General features: G+C 44.7%; 1 protein-coding gene and 1 long non-coding RNA gene across 2 annotated transcripts in view; one reads left to right on the top strand and one right to left on the bottom strand.

Moving 5' to 3' along the window:
- The first annotated feature begins 431 nt into the window (after positions 1 to 431).
- On the top strand, positions 432 to 2,864 carry HSPA2 (heat shock protein family A (Hsp70) member 2). The gene has a single exon (XM_073349875.1). The coding sequence runs from the start codon at positions 559 to 561 to the stop codon at positions 2,458 to 2,460; it is 1,902 nt and encodes a 633-aa protein (XP_073205976.1). The 5' UTR covers positions 432 to 558; the 3' UTR covers positions 2,461 to 2,864.
- Positions 2,865 to 6,818: 3,954 nt separating this feature from the next.
- Positions 6,819 to 14,620, bottom strand: part of LOC140913451 (uncharacterized) — a 12,011-nt gene continuing 4,209 nt past the window's right edge. The window contains exon 3 of the long non-coding RNA XR_012159590.1: positions 6,819 to 7,178. This is a non-coding gene — a long non-coding RNA (uncharacterized lncRNA). The remainder of the gene's footprint in view (positions 7,179 to 14,620) is intronic.

The following is a 14,620-nucleotide window of genomic DNA, read 5'->3' as shown; positions in this document are numbered from 1 at the left end:
CCGGGGAGGCGGTTAGGGAAACACAGTTACTTGCGTAACCACCACCCAGAAAGTCTCTCGAGCGGCTACTGGTTCCATCGTCCAACGCATTGCTCGAATCCTATTGGGTAACGGTGACATCAATCCCCAACCTCCAGACAAGCGTCCGCTGGAAGTTTCTGGTAGAGTCAGGGAGCGGGGCGGGGGCAAAGGGGAACCAAGCGAAGTGATTGGCCAAGCCGGCGTGCAGGCTACAAATATGTATTGGACGAAAAAGACAAAGAAGAGGCACAGTAAAACTATTGGTCTAGAGAATAAGACTTTGCGAAGGGATTGGTCAGAACGGCAACACCGTGATGATTGGTCAGCAGGTGCCGGGCGGATCTTCTGCCGGGTTTCACAGTGGTGATTGGTCAAGGATCGGAGGCGAGCAAGCTGATTGGGAGGTGGGGTTCTGGCAGGTTCCAGAAGAAGACGAGCGGCCACTATAAAAGACGGTGAGCAAGGGAGTAACGGTAGATCGCGCCGTAGTTACTGAGAAGAGCGCCCTTTGGAGCGGCAGCCGAGCGAGCCACCACCATGTCTGGTAAAGTGCCTGCCATTGGCATCGATCTGGGCACCACGTACTCCTGCGTGGGTGTCTTTCAACACGGCAAGGTAGAGATCATTGCCAACGACCAGGGCAACCGCACCACGCCTAGCTACGTGGCCTTCACCGACACCGAGCGCCTCATCGGGGATGCCGCCAAGAACCAGGTTGCCATGAACCCCACCAACACCATCTTCGACGCCAAGCGCCTCATCGGCCGAAAGTACGAAGACACCACGGTGCAGTCCGACATGAAACACTGGCCTTTCCGCGTGGTGAGCGAGGGCGGCAAGCCCAAGGTGCAGGTGGAGTACAAGGGCGAGAACAAGACCTTCTTCCCCGAGGAGATCAGCTCCATGGTGCTCACCAAGATGAAGGAGATCGCGGAGGCCTACCTGGGCCGCAAGGTGCAGAACGCCGTCATCACCGTGCCCGCCTACTTCAACGACTCCCAGCGCCAGGCCACCAAAGACGCTGGCACCATCACCGGCCTCAACGTGCTGCGTATCATCAACGAGCCCACGGCGGCCGCCATAGCCTATGGGCTGGACAAGAAAGGCACTGGGGCCGGCGAGAAGAACGTGCTTATCTTCGACTTGGGCGGCGGCACCTTCGATGTCTCCATCCTCACCATCGAGGACGGCATCTTCGAGGTGAAGTCCACGGCCGGGGACACCCACCTCGGCGGCGAGGACTTTGACAACCGCATGGTGAACCACTTCGTGGAGGAGTTCAAGCGCAAGCACAAGCGGGACATCGGCAGCAACAAGCGGGCTGTGCGGCGGCTGCGCACTGCCTGCGAGCGGGCCAAGCGCACGCTGAGCTCCTCCACCCAGGCTAGCATCGAGATCGACTCGCTGTTCGAGGGCATCGACTTCTACACTTCCATCACCCGCGCCCGCTTCGAGGAGCTCAACGCCGACCTCTTCCGCGGCACTTTGGAGCCCGTGGAGAAGGCCCTGCGCGATGCCAAGCTAGACAAGGGCCAGATCCAGGAGATCGTGCTGGTGGGCGGCTCCACCCGCATCCCCAAGATCCAAAAGCTCCTGCAGGACTTTTTCAACGGCAAGGAGCTCAACAAGAGCATCAACCCCGACGAGGCTGTAGCTTATGGCGCCGCAGTGCAGGCTGCCATCCTCATGGGGGACAAGTCTGAGAACGTGCAGGACTTGCTGCTGCTCGATGTCACGCCTCTGTCCTTGGGCATCGAGACAGCCGGCGGGGTGATGACTGCCCTCATCAAGCGCAACACCACCATCCCCACCAAGCAGACCCAGATCTTCACCACCTACTCCGACAACCAGAACAGCGTCCTGGTGCAGGTGTACGAGGGCGAGAGGGCCATGACGAAGGACAACAATCTGCTGGGCAAGTTCGACTTGACCGGCATCCCCCCAGCTCCCCGCGGCGTCCCCCAGATCGAGGTCACCTTCGATATAGACGCCAACGGTATCCTGAATGTCACTGCCTCCGACAAGAGCACGGGTAAAGAGAATAAAATCACCATCACCAACGACAAGGGCCGCCTCAGCAAGGATGACATTGACCGAATGGTGCAGGACGCAGAGAAGTACAAGGCGGAGGACGAAGCTAATCGCGACAGGGTGGCCGCCAAGAACTCCCTCGAGTCCTACACCTACAACATGAAGCAGACCGTGGAGGACGAGAAGCTGAAGGGAAAGATCAGCGACCAAGACAAGCAGAAGGTGCTCGACAAATGCCAGGAGGTGGTCACCTGGCTTGACCGCAACCAGATGGCCGAGAAAGAAGAGTACGAGCACAAACAGAAGGAGCTGGAGAAGCTCTGCAACCCCATCGTCACCAAACTGTACCAGGGAGGAGCCGCCCCACCCGGTGGCGCCGGGGGACCCACCATTGAAGAAGTGGACTAGCCTAGACTGGACTGAACGCTACACTGTTCAGGGACAGTTATTTTTTCCCCATTTTTCCGTTTTACTTTCGTTCCTAACCTTAAAAAGTCAGTGTCAATGACAGTTTATTCTGTTTGGATGTGCATAGGAAGCTGAGACAGATCTGCTTCTATGTGCTTACAAAGAAGGCAGTCCAGCTTGATAAGGTTAGTAGCAGATAAGTTTTTGTTAACTCAGATACAAATGCTAGTATTCTTCAGGGTGTTGTCTTTATATGTTCAGTGTCTTCTCTGAAGTGCCCACTTGATCGTTATTGTTGACAAACATTTCAAGTTATGCATGGAGAATGTTTACCAAACGCTTTAAAAATACTTGCCGGTCCGGCATCTGGAAATTTTGGTAATAAAATAAATATTTAAAGCATACATTTTTCTCCTTTTTTTTGTATTTTATTTTGGTAGTTACGATTAAAATGTTAAAGGCTCGTGCTTCTCATAAGAGGGTGGTAAGAAGGTGTTGAGACTTAAAGAAGAATTAATTTACTATGGGTTTGTCATAGAAACCACTTACTAGTAGTAGTGCATTACAGGCAACGTCCTAACTGTAAAGCGCATGTGGGTGGCTGTCCTAGGGCAGCAAGTCTGTTAATCACTCGGAGGCTGTCAGCTTTCCCAGCTTCTCATAAACCTCTCCCAAGAGGGGATTGGAGAGCAGCGTATGCTGCAAAAACTTTGTCTTACTGTCCTAATTAACTGTAGCTGTTCAACTCTCAGCTGGGCTGGTGAAAATGGTGGGTGTGTTATAACACTTGATGATGGGTGTAAAGGGCTTACCAAACTCGTTTAGCTTCGGGACTCTGGCCAGCCCAGGGGCGGCCAACTAGCTTGGGTAAGAGGATTAGAGAAACCTTGGCTGCCTTACCCGCTACAGAAAGCTAGATTCTGCGTCTAAAAAGCAATAAACTCGTGACCGGCAGCGTAAATGCACTCTAAAACCAGCCCGCTGATACTTCAATATGGTAGCTAACCTCTCCGGGGGCGGAGGAACGGTGTGGTGGGTTGTAACTAACTCGCAGAATCAGCTTGCAGGCTATCCAGCGAGAATAGGGATTTAAACTGGCTGACTTCCCAGAGCCCACAACTGCAAGAGAAACTAATCATGGAAAGGGTTTAAAGTGCACTTCGGTGTTTAAACTGTCTTGCCATTCCTGTTTAGTAAACATCTAGCCTACTAAGAATTAACTGAATTACCAACCCCAGCGTTGAGTTGAACTCGAATGCAGGGCACTACTTTAGAAAAAACCAACCCCACAAACTCCTACAGCAATATTATAGCAGAAAACTATCTGGATGGTATTTCCTGGTTGGTAGGAAAGTGCATAGCCACTTGGGAGCACTGGCTTAAACTGCAACTTAACTCTAGATTGCAAATTGTCAATCAGATCAACCTCATGTGTTTGGAAACAAAATGTGCAAGTTCATAACCCTACAATTTCAAAGTATAGATCAAAACTAGATTCTCTTCCCCCCCCCCCCCGTAGTAGTAAGCAAGATTTAATGCAGTGAAGCTCTTTTTCCACACCCTAAAGACTGGTCAGATTAACAAAAGTGAGGCAAAGTTTGTATTTGAGCTACCCTTGAGTGATAGCAACTTTTGTGTCAGCTCAACTATATATGCTGTATGATTTAAGAACTAAGGGGTCTGTTAAAGACCTAGACTTGTTTTACCTACTTATTAATCAAATGACAGCTCAATACTAACTGTATTTCAGACTGGTCACAATGACCTAAGTTGAACCCTAGTCTATGGAGTCTCAGTAGATAAGCTTGCCAAAAATGAGGGACCCAATAATAATTCAAGATATATACTTGAACTGTTTATCTGGAGGTTGGCCAAATTTACTTTGACAAGTTTCACATTTATTCCTAAGGCTTTTAAGTGTAACAAATGCTAGTTGATAGTTAAAGAATAACTACTCTTCCATGTAGTATGTCTTTCCTTTTCTCCCCTCCCCCCCCCCAGCACTTTTTGATTTGCTGAAATGCTCCCATCCCCTTTTCTCCAAGTAGAAAGAGCACCTGAAACATTAGATCTGTGAAAGATGCTATCAAAGCTAATAGTTGCAAGGACACATCTTCTGTTTTCCTTCTAACATTAAAATCAAGGGCTGAGTAAACCTCCTGAGTTAACATCTATTTAATGAAAGACATGGTCTCTCCCTTTAGGTGAATCAATAACCGGATTTTTTCTGGCAAGTGATCAGCGCGGGTGGGGGAGAGAGGATAGCCTTTATTTTATTTTTCCATGCTTATTTAAGTGCAGTAAGAAGCACATTTTGCTGAATGAATGCCTGCAATAGCCATTATGACCCTCCTCTCCCTGTGTGGGTTCCCCCCTGCCAGCCCAATCTACTTTGTTTACACTAGAAAAACTAGTACTCCAGGAATACTGTGAAGACTAGTCCTGAAAGGGGTAGGGGTAAGGGGTTTGTCAGATTGCCAAACATGGTAGTTAAAACACCCCACTTCAGGGACTATACATAGCGCTGGACAGCTGTATTGAACCTAGGATAAGGTTACCAAGTTGTCTAGTGTAGACACACCCAAATTGTATGAGAGCTATAAGTGCATAGTGGCTACTATATACTTTTAAGGTTGGGAAAATGTTTTAAGTCTCAAGACACATTTTAGCCTTTCAAATGTGACACAAACAAGAGGGGGGGAAATGCCCAAGGAAGCTCACAGAATTCAGTGCTTTAGATTTTTTTCTCACTTGGATAAAACAGACTGACAAAGTCAAATATGATATTTCCTATGCTGTTAATATTACAATTAAACTAAAACCTTAGTAGTGAAATCCTGGCCTCACTATTGTCAATTGCAGAACTCCCACTCCCCTGGTGAAATGCAATAGGGTGAGATTTCACACAGGATTCCTCCAGGAAATGGGTAAATATCCAGAAAAAGTGATCATCCTTTGTAATTAGGGAGAGCTGAAGGAGTATGCCTAAGTTTAAGGAATAGAGAAGGGCTTCACATTTTAAAAATTATTTGGTCTAAAATCTGGCAGATTAACTATCCCATAGTCAGCCTCTCTCATTCTTAGTGGTGTTCCCTCACTTTGTCAAAAGCATTTCACTCCCAAATTTTATTTCTGCTTCAACCAGGCTTTGCAAAACATGCCTGATCAAAGTCATGGCCACAAATAGAAGTGCTTAATTACAGTTTAGGGTGTAGCTGTTCTTGATATTTGTTCAAATTTGAAAAACTGTTACAGTACTGTGGACAGAAAAAACCTCTAGTGCTAGAGGTTAATAAGCCTAACTGGTTGCATTGCATAGAGAAGTAAAGAGATGCTATTGCCTGTACCTGCAGTGTTGGGGTGCCCCATAGCTTCTGAATGCTCTGAATGCTGATGTTAGTTTTTGTTTATAAATGGAAGGAAGAGTGGACAAGGACATAAAATGACTTTGAAAAATAAGGCGGGGGAGCTGGTGACCTGCTTCATAATGGAGTGTGCAGTAGCATGAGAGGGGTGTCTCCAGGATCAACTAGGTTAGAGAGAGGTCTGAGAAAGCTGAGGAGTGGACTGGCTGGTTACTTGCTCCCAAGCCAGGAGTGGAAAGAGCTTCCCTGCAAACTGCATGCTCCAGAACGCATTACAACCTCCAGGGTCTGTTTTAGACTTAATATGCAGGGCTGCAGCTGTGCTGACTCCCAGTCCCTTCTAATAGCTCAAAAAGCAGAAGTGGCTGTATTCTAACAGTCTCTGTTTTCTTGTCAGCAGACCTTGGAAAGGGCACAGCAGGTTCTTGCTGGGATCCTCCTGTCATTTATATAAATATTGTGTCTAAAAAGTTCAGTGCATTGTCTGATATGACCTGAGAGCAGAAACCTTTGAAAGAAATGGGCAATTTACTGATTCTGGTTTGTGTCCTTCCCATTCTCTGCTGCTGTCTCTCCCCGACACATACATACACACACACACACAAGGAAAAGCACTCAGAGAATTTGCTTTTTCCATGTAGATACTACACATAACATTATGTAGAAGGCACCAAATTAAAGAAGTGCATGCACACCTTTTTAAAGCAGACTTATTTCAAAGCTCCTTTCTTCAGACTTGGCATGTACATAGCAGTAAGCTAACTTTTTAAATTAATAATTTTTTGGTTGAGTTTAAAAAAAACCAAGAGCCTTGGTGGTTAAATATCCCTTCTTAACGTAACTCCAATGCTGGGATTGATTTTGCTCAACTGACTCCATCAGAAAGTAGCTGTAAAGTGGTGGCTTAAACTAGACTATTCTTTCAACACCAATGTGAGGATACAGTTGTGCAGACATATTTGCAGATGTAAGAACATGTTTAATTTCTACATATAAAACAGCATTCAAAACCCACAAGATCTTCTCCCTTACATGGCCCAAGTCTTTCCTTTGTCTATATTGTGCTGCTCTCCTTTACCCTCTACTGCAGTAGTGGAGTGGGGAAATCTGCAGACTTTTTCCTCCTCTTGGTGTGAGAGAGAGCGTGTGCACGCACCACAAAGGGGTTTGGATAGTGGCAGGCAATGATAGGAGCTCCATTTTCTCCCCCTTTCGATGGCTGAAGGCAGCCTCAACCTCTTTTAATTTGTTGGGTTTTTTTAGTTTGAAATATTGACGTTGTCCCACGTGTTCTGGGGAGGGAGAACTCTTCATCTGCCATTGCTGTTCAGCTGCCCTCAAGGTATTGTGGTCCTTAAGCAAAGGGAAGAAAGCAAAGAATTTTTTTTTTAAAGTAACAGACACTTCTGAAATGTTCTGCTTAAGAAAACTGACTGTGTGTGTTTACTTAGAGGGGGACACAATAAATGGTAAAACCAATTTTGTTTACCTGCCTCACTATTAAGCGGATGACTTTTCTTGCTAATAAAAACAAAGTTTTTTTTCACTTTTCATGAAGGGAGAGTAGAGAAAAGTGACTGTGTCCCAAATGCATCCGTTGGTTCTGGTCTTTGAGTCCATCCCAAGTCTTTGTGCAACTAAGACGGTGACAGATGAATAAGCAAATATATTGAACTGTGGTTGTGTTAGTTTCAATTTCATTCAACCTAAGAACATAAGTGATCTCTCTCTCCTGCCATTCATCTCCACCCTCTACAAACAGAGGCTAGGGACACCATTCCTCACCCATCCTGGCTAATAGCCATTAATGGACTTAACCGCCATGAATTTATCCAGTTCTCTTTTAAACCCTGTTATAGTCCTAGCCTTCACAACCTCCTCAGGCAAGGAGTTCCACAGGTTGACTGTGCGCTGAGTGAAGAAGAACTTCCTTTTATTTGTTTTAAACCTGCTACCCATTAATTTCATTTGGTGGCCCTTAGTTCTTATATTATGGGAACAAGTAAATAACTTTTCCTTATTCACTTTCTCCACACCACTCATGATTTTATAGACCTCTATCATATCCTCCCTTAGTATCCTCTTTTCCAAGCTGAAAAGTCCTAGCCCCTTCAATCTCGCCTCATATGGGACCCGTTCCAAACCCCTAATCATTTTAGTTGACCTTTTCTGAACCTTTTCTAATGCCAGTATATCTTTTTTGAGATGAGGGGACCACATCTGTACGCAGTATTCAAGATGTGGGCATACCATGGATTTATATAGGGGCAATAAGATATTCTCCGTCTTATTTTCTATCCCATTTTTAATGATTCCTAACATCCTGTTTGCTTTTTTGACTGTCGCTGCACACTGCGTGGACGTCTTCAGAGAACTATCCACAATGACTCCAAGCTCTTTCTCCTGATTAGTTGTAGCTGAATTAGCCCCCATCATATTGTATGTATAGTTGGGGTTATTTTTCCAGAGTGCATTATTTTACATTTATCCACATTACATTTCATTTGCCATTTTGTTCCCCAATCACTTAGTTTTGTGAGATCTTTTTGAAGTTCTTCACAATCTGCTTTGGTCTTAACTATCTTGAGCAGTTTAGGATCATCTGAAAACTTTGCCACCTCACTGTTCACCCCTTTCTCCAGATCATTTATGAATAAGTTGAATAGGATTGGTCCTAGGACTGACCCTTGGGGAACACCACTAGTTACCTCTCTCCATTCTGAAAATTTACCATTTATTCCTGCCCTTTGTTCCCTGTCTTTTAACCAGTTCTCAATCCATGAAAAGATCTTCCCGCTTATCCCAATTGAACACATTGGTGGGAGTGGGGTGGGTGATAGCCAATGTTGGCTATGAAGCAAAGTTCAAAATCACTGAAGGGTTTTTCCACATTTCTGGAAATTACAACAGGAACAGGCGAGGGGAGGGATAGCTCAGGGGGTTTGAGCATTAGCCTGCTAAACCCAGGGTTGTGAGTTCAATCCTTGAGGGGGCCATTTAGGGAAATGGGGCAAAAATTGGGGATTGGTCCTGCTTTGAGCAGGGGGTTGGACTAGATGACCTCCTGTGGTCCCTTCCAACCCTGATATTCTATGATCTCTGTACAGATGGATTTCTAATATCTCATGTATTTTTGGCTTAGGCCTTGTCTGCACTGTGAATGCCTTACTGGGTACAGCTATTCCAACAGAACCCCCAAGACAGACGAAGTTTTTCTGTTGGTGTAACAACACTATCCCAAACAACATAAGCTGTGCTGTATGCAGCGTTGTTATAGCTGTGTCGGTCCCATGATATTAGAGCAGGTGGGTAAGATAGTATCTTTTATTGAACTGGTTTCTGGTGGTGAGAGAGACAAGCTTTTGAGCTCAAGAGTGTGGTGTAAGCTCGAAAGCTTGTGCCTCTCACCACCACAAGCTGGCCCAATAAATATTACCTTACCCACCGTGTCCCTCTAATTAGCTCTGCTGACTGTAGCACTCTTCTGTTGGCAGAGCTGTCTTTACATTGGAGAGTTTGCCATGACTAGCGGCTGGGAGTGTGGGTTTTTCGCACCCTTGACGGACAGAGCTATGCTGACAAAAGTTTGTGGTATAGATAGGGCCCTACCAAATTCACAGTCCGTTTTGATCAATTTCATGGTGGTAGGATTTTAAAAGTAGTAAATTTCATGATTTCAGCTATTTAAAGCTGAAATGTCATGGTGTTGTAATTGTAGGTAGGGACCTGATCCAAAAATAAGTTGGGGGTGGGGGTGTCAGAAGGTTATTGGGGGGGAGGGGGCGGGTTTGCAGTACTGCTACCCTTCTGTGGTGGGCAGCTGCAAAGCGGCGGCTGCTGGCTGGGATCCCAGCTCTGAAGGCAGAGCCGCTGCCAGCAGCAGCGCAGAAGTAAGGATGGCCTGGTGTGGTATGGCCACCCTGACTTCTGTGCTGCTGCTGGCGGGGCGCTGCCTTCAGAGCTGGTGCCTGGCCAACAGCTGCCGCTCTCTGGTCGCCCAGCTCTGAAGGCAGCGCAGAAGTGAGGGTGGCAATACCGTGACCCCCCTAAAATAACCTTGCAACCCACCTGCAACTTTCTTTTGGGTCAGGACTCTGAATTTGAGAAACACTGGTCTCCCTCTTGAAATCTGTATAATATAGGGTAAAAGCACACACAAGCCCAGATTTCATGGTCTGTGACACATTTTTCATTTGATTTTGTTAGTATAGACCTCTTAGTGTCCCTCTCCTTACCCTACTCTCTCTCACATAGTTCAGGATGTGCTGGTGCGCAGTATCAATCCACTTCAAAGTGTCTCCGGTTGGGTACCCCAGAAACGAGGAACCTAAAATCACTAGTCACTGTTGAAAATCTTGACCAAATTTTCTGGTTTTTAGGATGTGTCTAGAAACTTTAAAATATTTTTCAAGGGCATTTTATTTTTCATTTAGCAAATTAATTATTTTCCCACGGGCCCTGTCCACATGGAAATGTGCTAACTCATGCTAGCAATCATAGTTCCCTTTTCCACTATATAAATCCCTTGGAAAGGGATAGAGTAACAACAAACAACAAAGAGTCCGGTGGCAGTGAGGTTTTTACCCACGAAAGCTTATGCTCAAATAAATCTGTTAGTCTTTAAGGTGCCATTTCAAACAGGGCCTTGTTGTTTTTGTGGATACAGACTAACACAGCTAACCCCGATAAGTAACAACAAAGTTAATCCCCAACACTTGGTGTAGACTACTCATGTTTTAACCACGTCTTTGAATGGTGGTAAAGCCTTGGCCATGTCTATCACTCCCAGGGCACAGAAGAAGGGATATTTTGCCTATTAGGTTTTGTTATAGTAAAATTGTGTCATGTAGGGGAAAAACGTGTTTCCACTATAAAGAAAGATGGCCAGGACTTACGGAAAAGTCGTGTAAAAATTAATAAGGAGGAAACTAACAAGAGTATGTAGAAATTATTTTCAAAACATACAGAATTGAATAGAGGAGATCTTGTCTATATTTTTAAATCATCCTTTATAATTCTATACCAGGAATATAATTGTTAAATTCTATAGGATGGTTAGAAACCAGGTTATTTTTAGGGCTGTAAATTGCAATTAACACAATTGCAATTAATGCAAAACAAATTAACTAGATTTTAAAAATAGTTGTGATCAATCACCGTTTTAATTGCACTGTTAATAATAGATACCCATTTTAATTTTGTATAAATATTTTTGGATTTTTTCTACATTTCCAATATATTGATTTCAGTTATAAACAGAATACAAAGTGTACAGTGCTCACTTTATATTATTTTCTATTACAAATATTTGCACTTAAATATGTGAATATGATCAAAGAAATAGTATTTTTCAATTCACCTCACACAAGTACTGTAGTGCAATCTCTTTATCGTGAAAGTGCAATTTACAAATGTAGATTTTTTTTACATAACTGCACTAAAACCAAAACAATGTCAAACGTTAGTCTACAAATCCACTCAGTCCTCGTACTTGTTGTTTAGCCAATTGCTAAGACAAACAAATATGTTCATATTTATGGGAGATAATGCTGCCTGCTTCTTATCTACAATGTCACCTGAAAGTTAGAACAGGTGTTAGCATGGCACTGTTGAAGCCAGTGTTGTTTTGACACATGACCAGAAAGGCTTAAGCATCCTGTAGGATAAGTTTCAGAGTAACAGCCGTGTTAGTCTGTATTCGCAAAAAGAAAAGGAGTACTTGTGGCACCTTAGAAACTAACCAATTTATTTGAGCATAAGCTTTCGTGAGCTACAGCTCACCTCATCGGATGTAGGATAAATGACTCAAATTCAACCCTTAAAGACATATAGGGAGATAATTTTTGTGTATTTGCATATATATTGGTAGTAGTCAACAATGTAATCAACAGTCCCCGTCTATGATGTATTCTGTTCATTCAGAGATCAAAAGAACATCCTAGCATTTAAATGACTGTAAACACGGGATATCGTATTCATCTCTCTTTGAAATGTATAGCTGATCATCTGCGAAGGGTGAAAAACAGGCAATTGCCTTATATTAATTCGTAAAAAGAAAAGGAGTACTCGTGGCACCTTAGAGACTAACCAATTTATTTGAGCATGAGCTTTCATGAGCTACAGCTCACTTCATCGGATGCGTACCGTGGAAACTGCAGTAGACATTATATACACACAGACCATGAAACAATACCTCCTCCCACCCCACTGTCCTGCTGGTAATAGCTTATCTAAAGTGATCATCAAGTTGGGCCATTTCCAGCACAAATCCAGGTTTTCTCACCCTCCGCTCCCCCCCCCACAAACTCACTCTCCTGCTGGTAATAGCCCATCCAAAGTGACCACTCTCCACAATGTGTATGATAATCAAGGTGGGTCATTTCCAGCACAAATCCAGGTTCTCTCACCCCCTCACCCCCCTCCAAAAACCCCACACACAAACTCAATCTCCTGCTGGTAATAGCTTATCCAAAGTGACTACTCTCCCTACAATGTGCATGATAATCAAGCTTATCATAATCATTTGACAGCCCTAGTTATTTTCTGTAAGTTCTGTAGGACTTCTCCATGCGATTGACACCTTTGCTTTCCACCAAGTACTAAATCAAAATCCAAGTTGTGAAAATATGTATAGGTAATATTAATGTGCATGATGTGGTGCTTGAATATTTCTTCTTTTTCACATGTGGCATAATACAAACAAAAGTTCCTTGTTGGAATCACAAAGCAAATGTCTGGCTAGATAAATATATCTGATAACCACTAACATTCATCTGATGAAGCCACAGAGAAGAGAGGAATCACATCAGATTGTCAGAAAGAATGTGCAGTTGGTTTTTCCAGCTTTCGAAATTCAGACTTCATTCCTCTGTAATACTTGGCAATAGTCATTCTGATTTCCCTAGAACGTTTGTATTCAAGACTCGAAAGCCAGTGTTGCTTTTGACTATCAGTGTTAGCAAGTTCACTTTCATAGCCTCTATTAATAAACTGGACAGGGCAGAGGCAGCTTTGTCGGGGTCTAAAGCTGCATAACTGTGGTGGTGTTTGTGCATTACAGTAGGGTCAGGATAAAAGGTAGGACAAAAGTTATCTAATGGAGCCAGCAACAAGGCTATTCAACTACTGTCTGGTTTGGGGATACTCCAAATATTCAGTGAAAAGCAGCAGCACTGGCAAAAGATGTAAATTTGAAGCCTCTTCATGCTGGAAAAAAAAGAATGAGCAAATTCAATTTTGCACAAATGAAAAGTGGAAAATCCACAGCCACACTAATCTTAATATGCCCCCAAGCATGCTCTTTTATTCTGTCCTACAGTATGGTCCTGCTTTTAATGAACAGAAGAGAGTACTTGGCTAGTATACTGTATAGCAAGGGAATAAGTATTAGCTACTGTGAACTTTAATTTTTGGACCCTTTGTTTCTAATGCAAAACAGCAATGCACATAAGAGACTAATAGTCCCAGGGAAACCAGTGCTGACATTCAATCAGCCCCAGGGAAGGGAGGAAGAAAGTAGTATGAGGGGTCTGGAGACCAGAGGGCACACCTGACGTGGAAAAGGGCAAAGAGAGAGACAGAAAAGGGACACCACTGGATGGTGAGTCAGTGATATTTTTGTTATAGGACTCATGTACTACTTGCTTTCCAGTTATGGACAGATTGAATAAGCTGCTCAGTGAGCCCCATTCAGTGTGTGCATTGAATGAAGCAGGGGTTGAATGGAAAAAAATGAGGATGTGATCATGTAATTATCCTATATCATAATGCATATGCACACGGGAACTGAATTAAAGTTGCATGGGCAACCTCAGTACTGGTGTTTACTGACTTTTGGGTGCTTTACCTTAATAATGCTCTTCTAATGTGTGTGTGTGTGAGAGAGAGAGAAATTTTGTAGGTTTTTAAAAGAGCAAACTGAAAAACAAAAAACAGAAATTCCATCATGTGGCATCATATTGACACCCATAAGGGTCATCATGAGGACTGGAACCTTAAGCGCGCGCGGGTCTCTGGCTCTTGAGCTGCACTCGATAGCCGTAGTAAATTGTCATCCTCTCTGTGCAGCAGAACTCGAGAGGAATGGGACACCTTGCCTGTGGGTTCATAGATATCTGTTGACATGGAGGAATGGTGAGACTCAGGAATCTCGGGTTTCATTCCAGGATCTGGAGGGGAGTGTGGTCTAATGGGCACACACACTGGTGCCCCATCCCCTCTAACATGTTCCTGTTCCAAGCTGTCTATTCCCTACCCCGGATCCTCCCAGTCTCATTCTTGTCATCTACCCAATCCTAGTCTGTACTTCTCAGGAGTCTCTTCCCAGTCTGAGTCTCCTTGCCCAGGCAGTCCTAATCTCCCCCTCCTGGCATCTTGTCTGATCTGTGTATCTCTCTGTCCTCCAGATTGCCACCCCATGTGTCTATATTGGTCATGCCACCTACCTGACAGTCTCCCAGGCTCCTCATCCAATCTCAGTGTCTCCACTAACAATGGCTTGTCACAGTCTGTTTGCCCAGCCAGACCCAGTTCTGCCCCCCATCCCAGCTCCTCATCAGATCAGTCTTCCCTTCCCCTTCCTCCTTCTCCCACCCGTCTGATTTGCAGCCCCAGAGTCCCTCGTCCACCAGTTCACAGTTCCTTGTGCCAGCCTCCAGTCTCCCCTTAACTCCTCAGGCTCCTTGTCCCAGTCTAACCCGCCCTCCCCCCACCACTTGTCCAGCTCCTGCCCCACTCTGCATTTGAAACAGGCAGCTGCTTCTTCCAAACTGCCTGGTGTCAGCCTAGGAGAGTCA

This window comes from Lepidochelys kempii, chromosome 6 (assembly GCF_965140265.1).
Source record: "Lepidochelys kempii isolate rLepKem1 chromosome 6, rLepKem1.hap2, whole genome shotgun sequence".
Classification (NCBI taxonomy): Eukaryota; Metazoa; Chordata; order Testudines; family Cheloniidae; genus Lepidochelys; species Lepidochelys kempii.
Note: the sequence above shows the minus strand (reverse complement) of the source record. Positions and strands in the feature narration are given on the sequence as shown.

Excerpts from the sequence above, each read along its gene's own strand:
- HSPA2 (XM_073349875.1), top strand. The coding sequence starts at position 559 with ATGTCTGGTAAAGTGCCTGCCATTGGCATCGATCTGGGCACCACGTAC.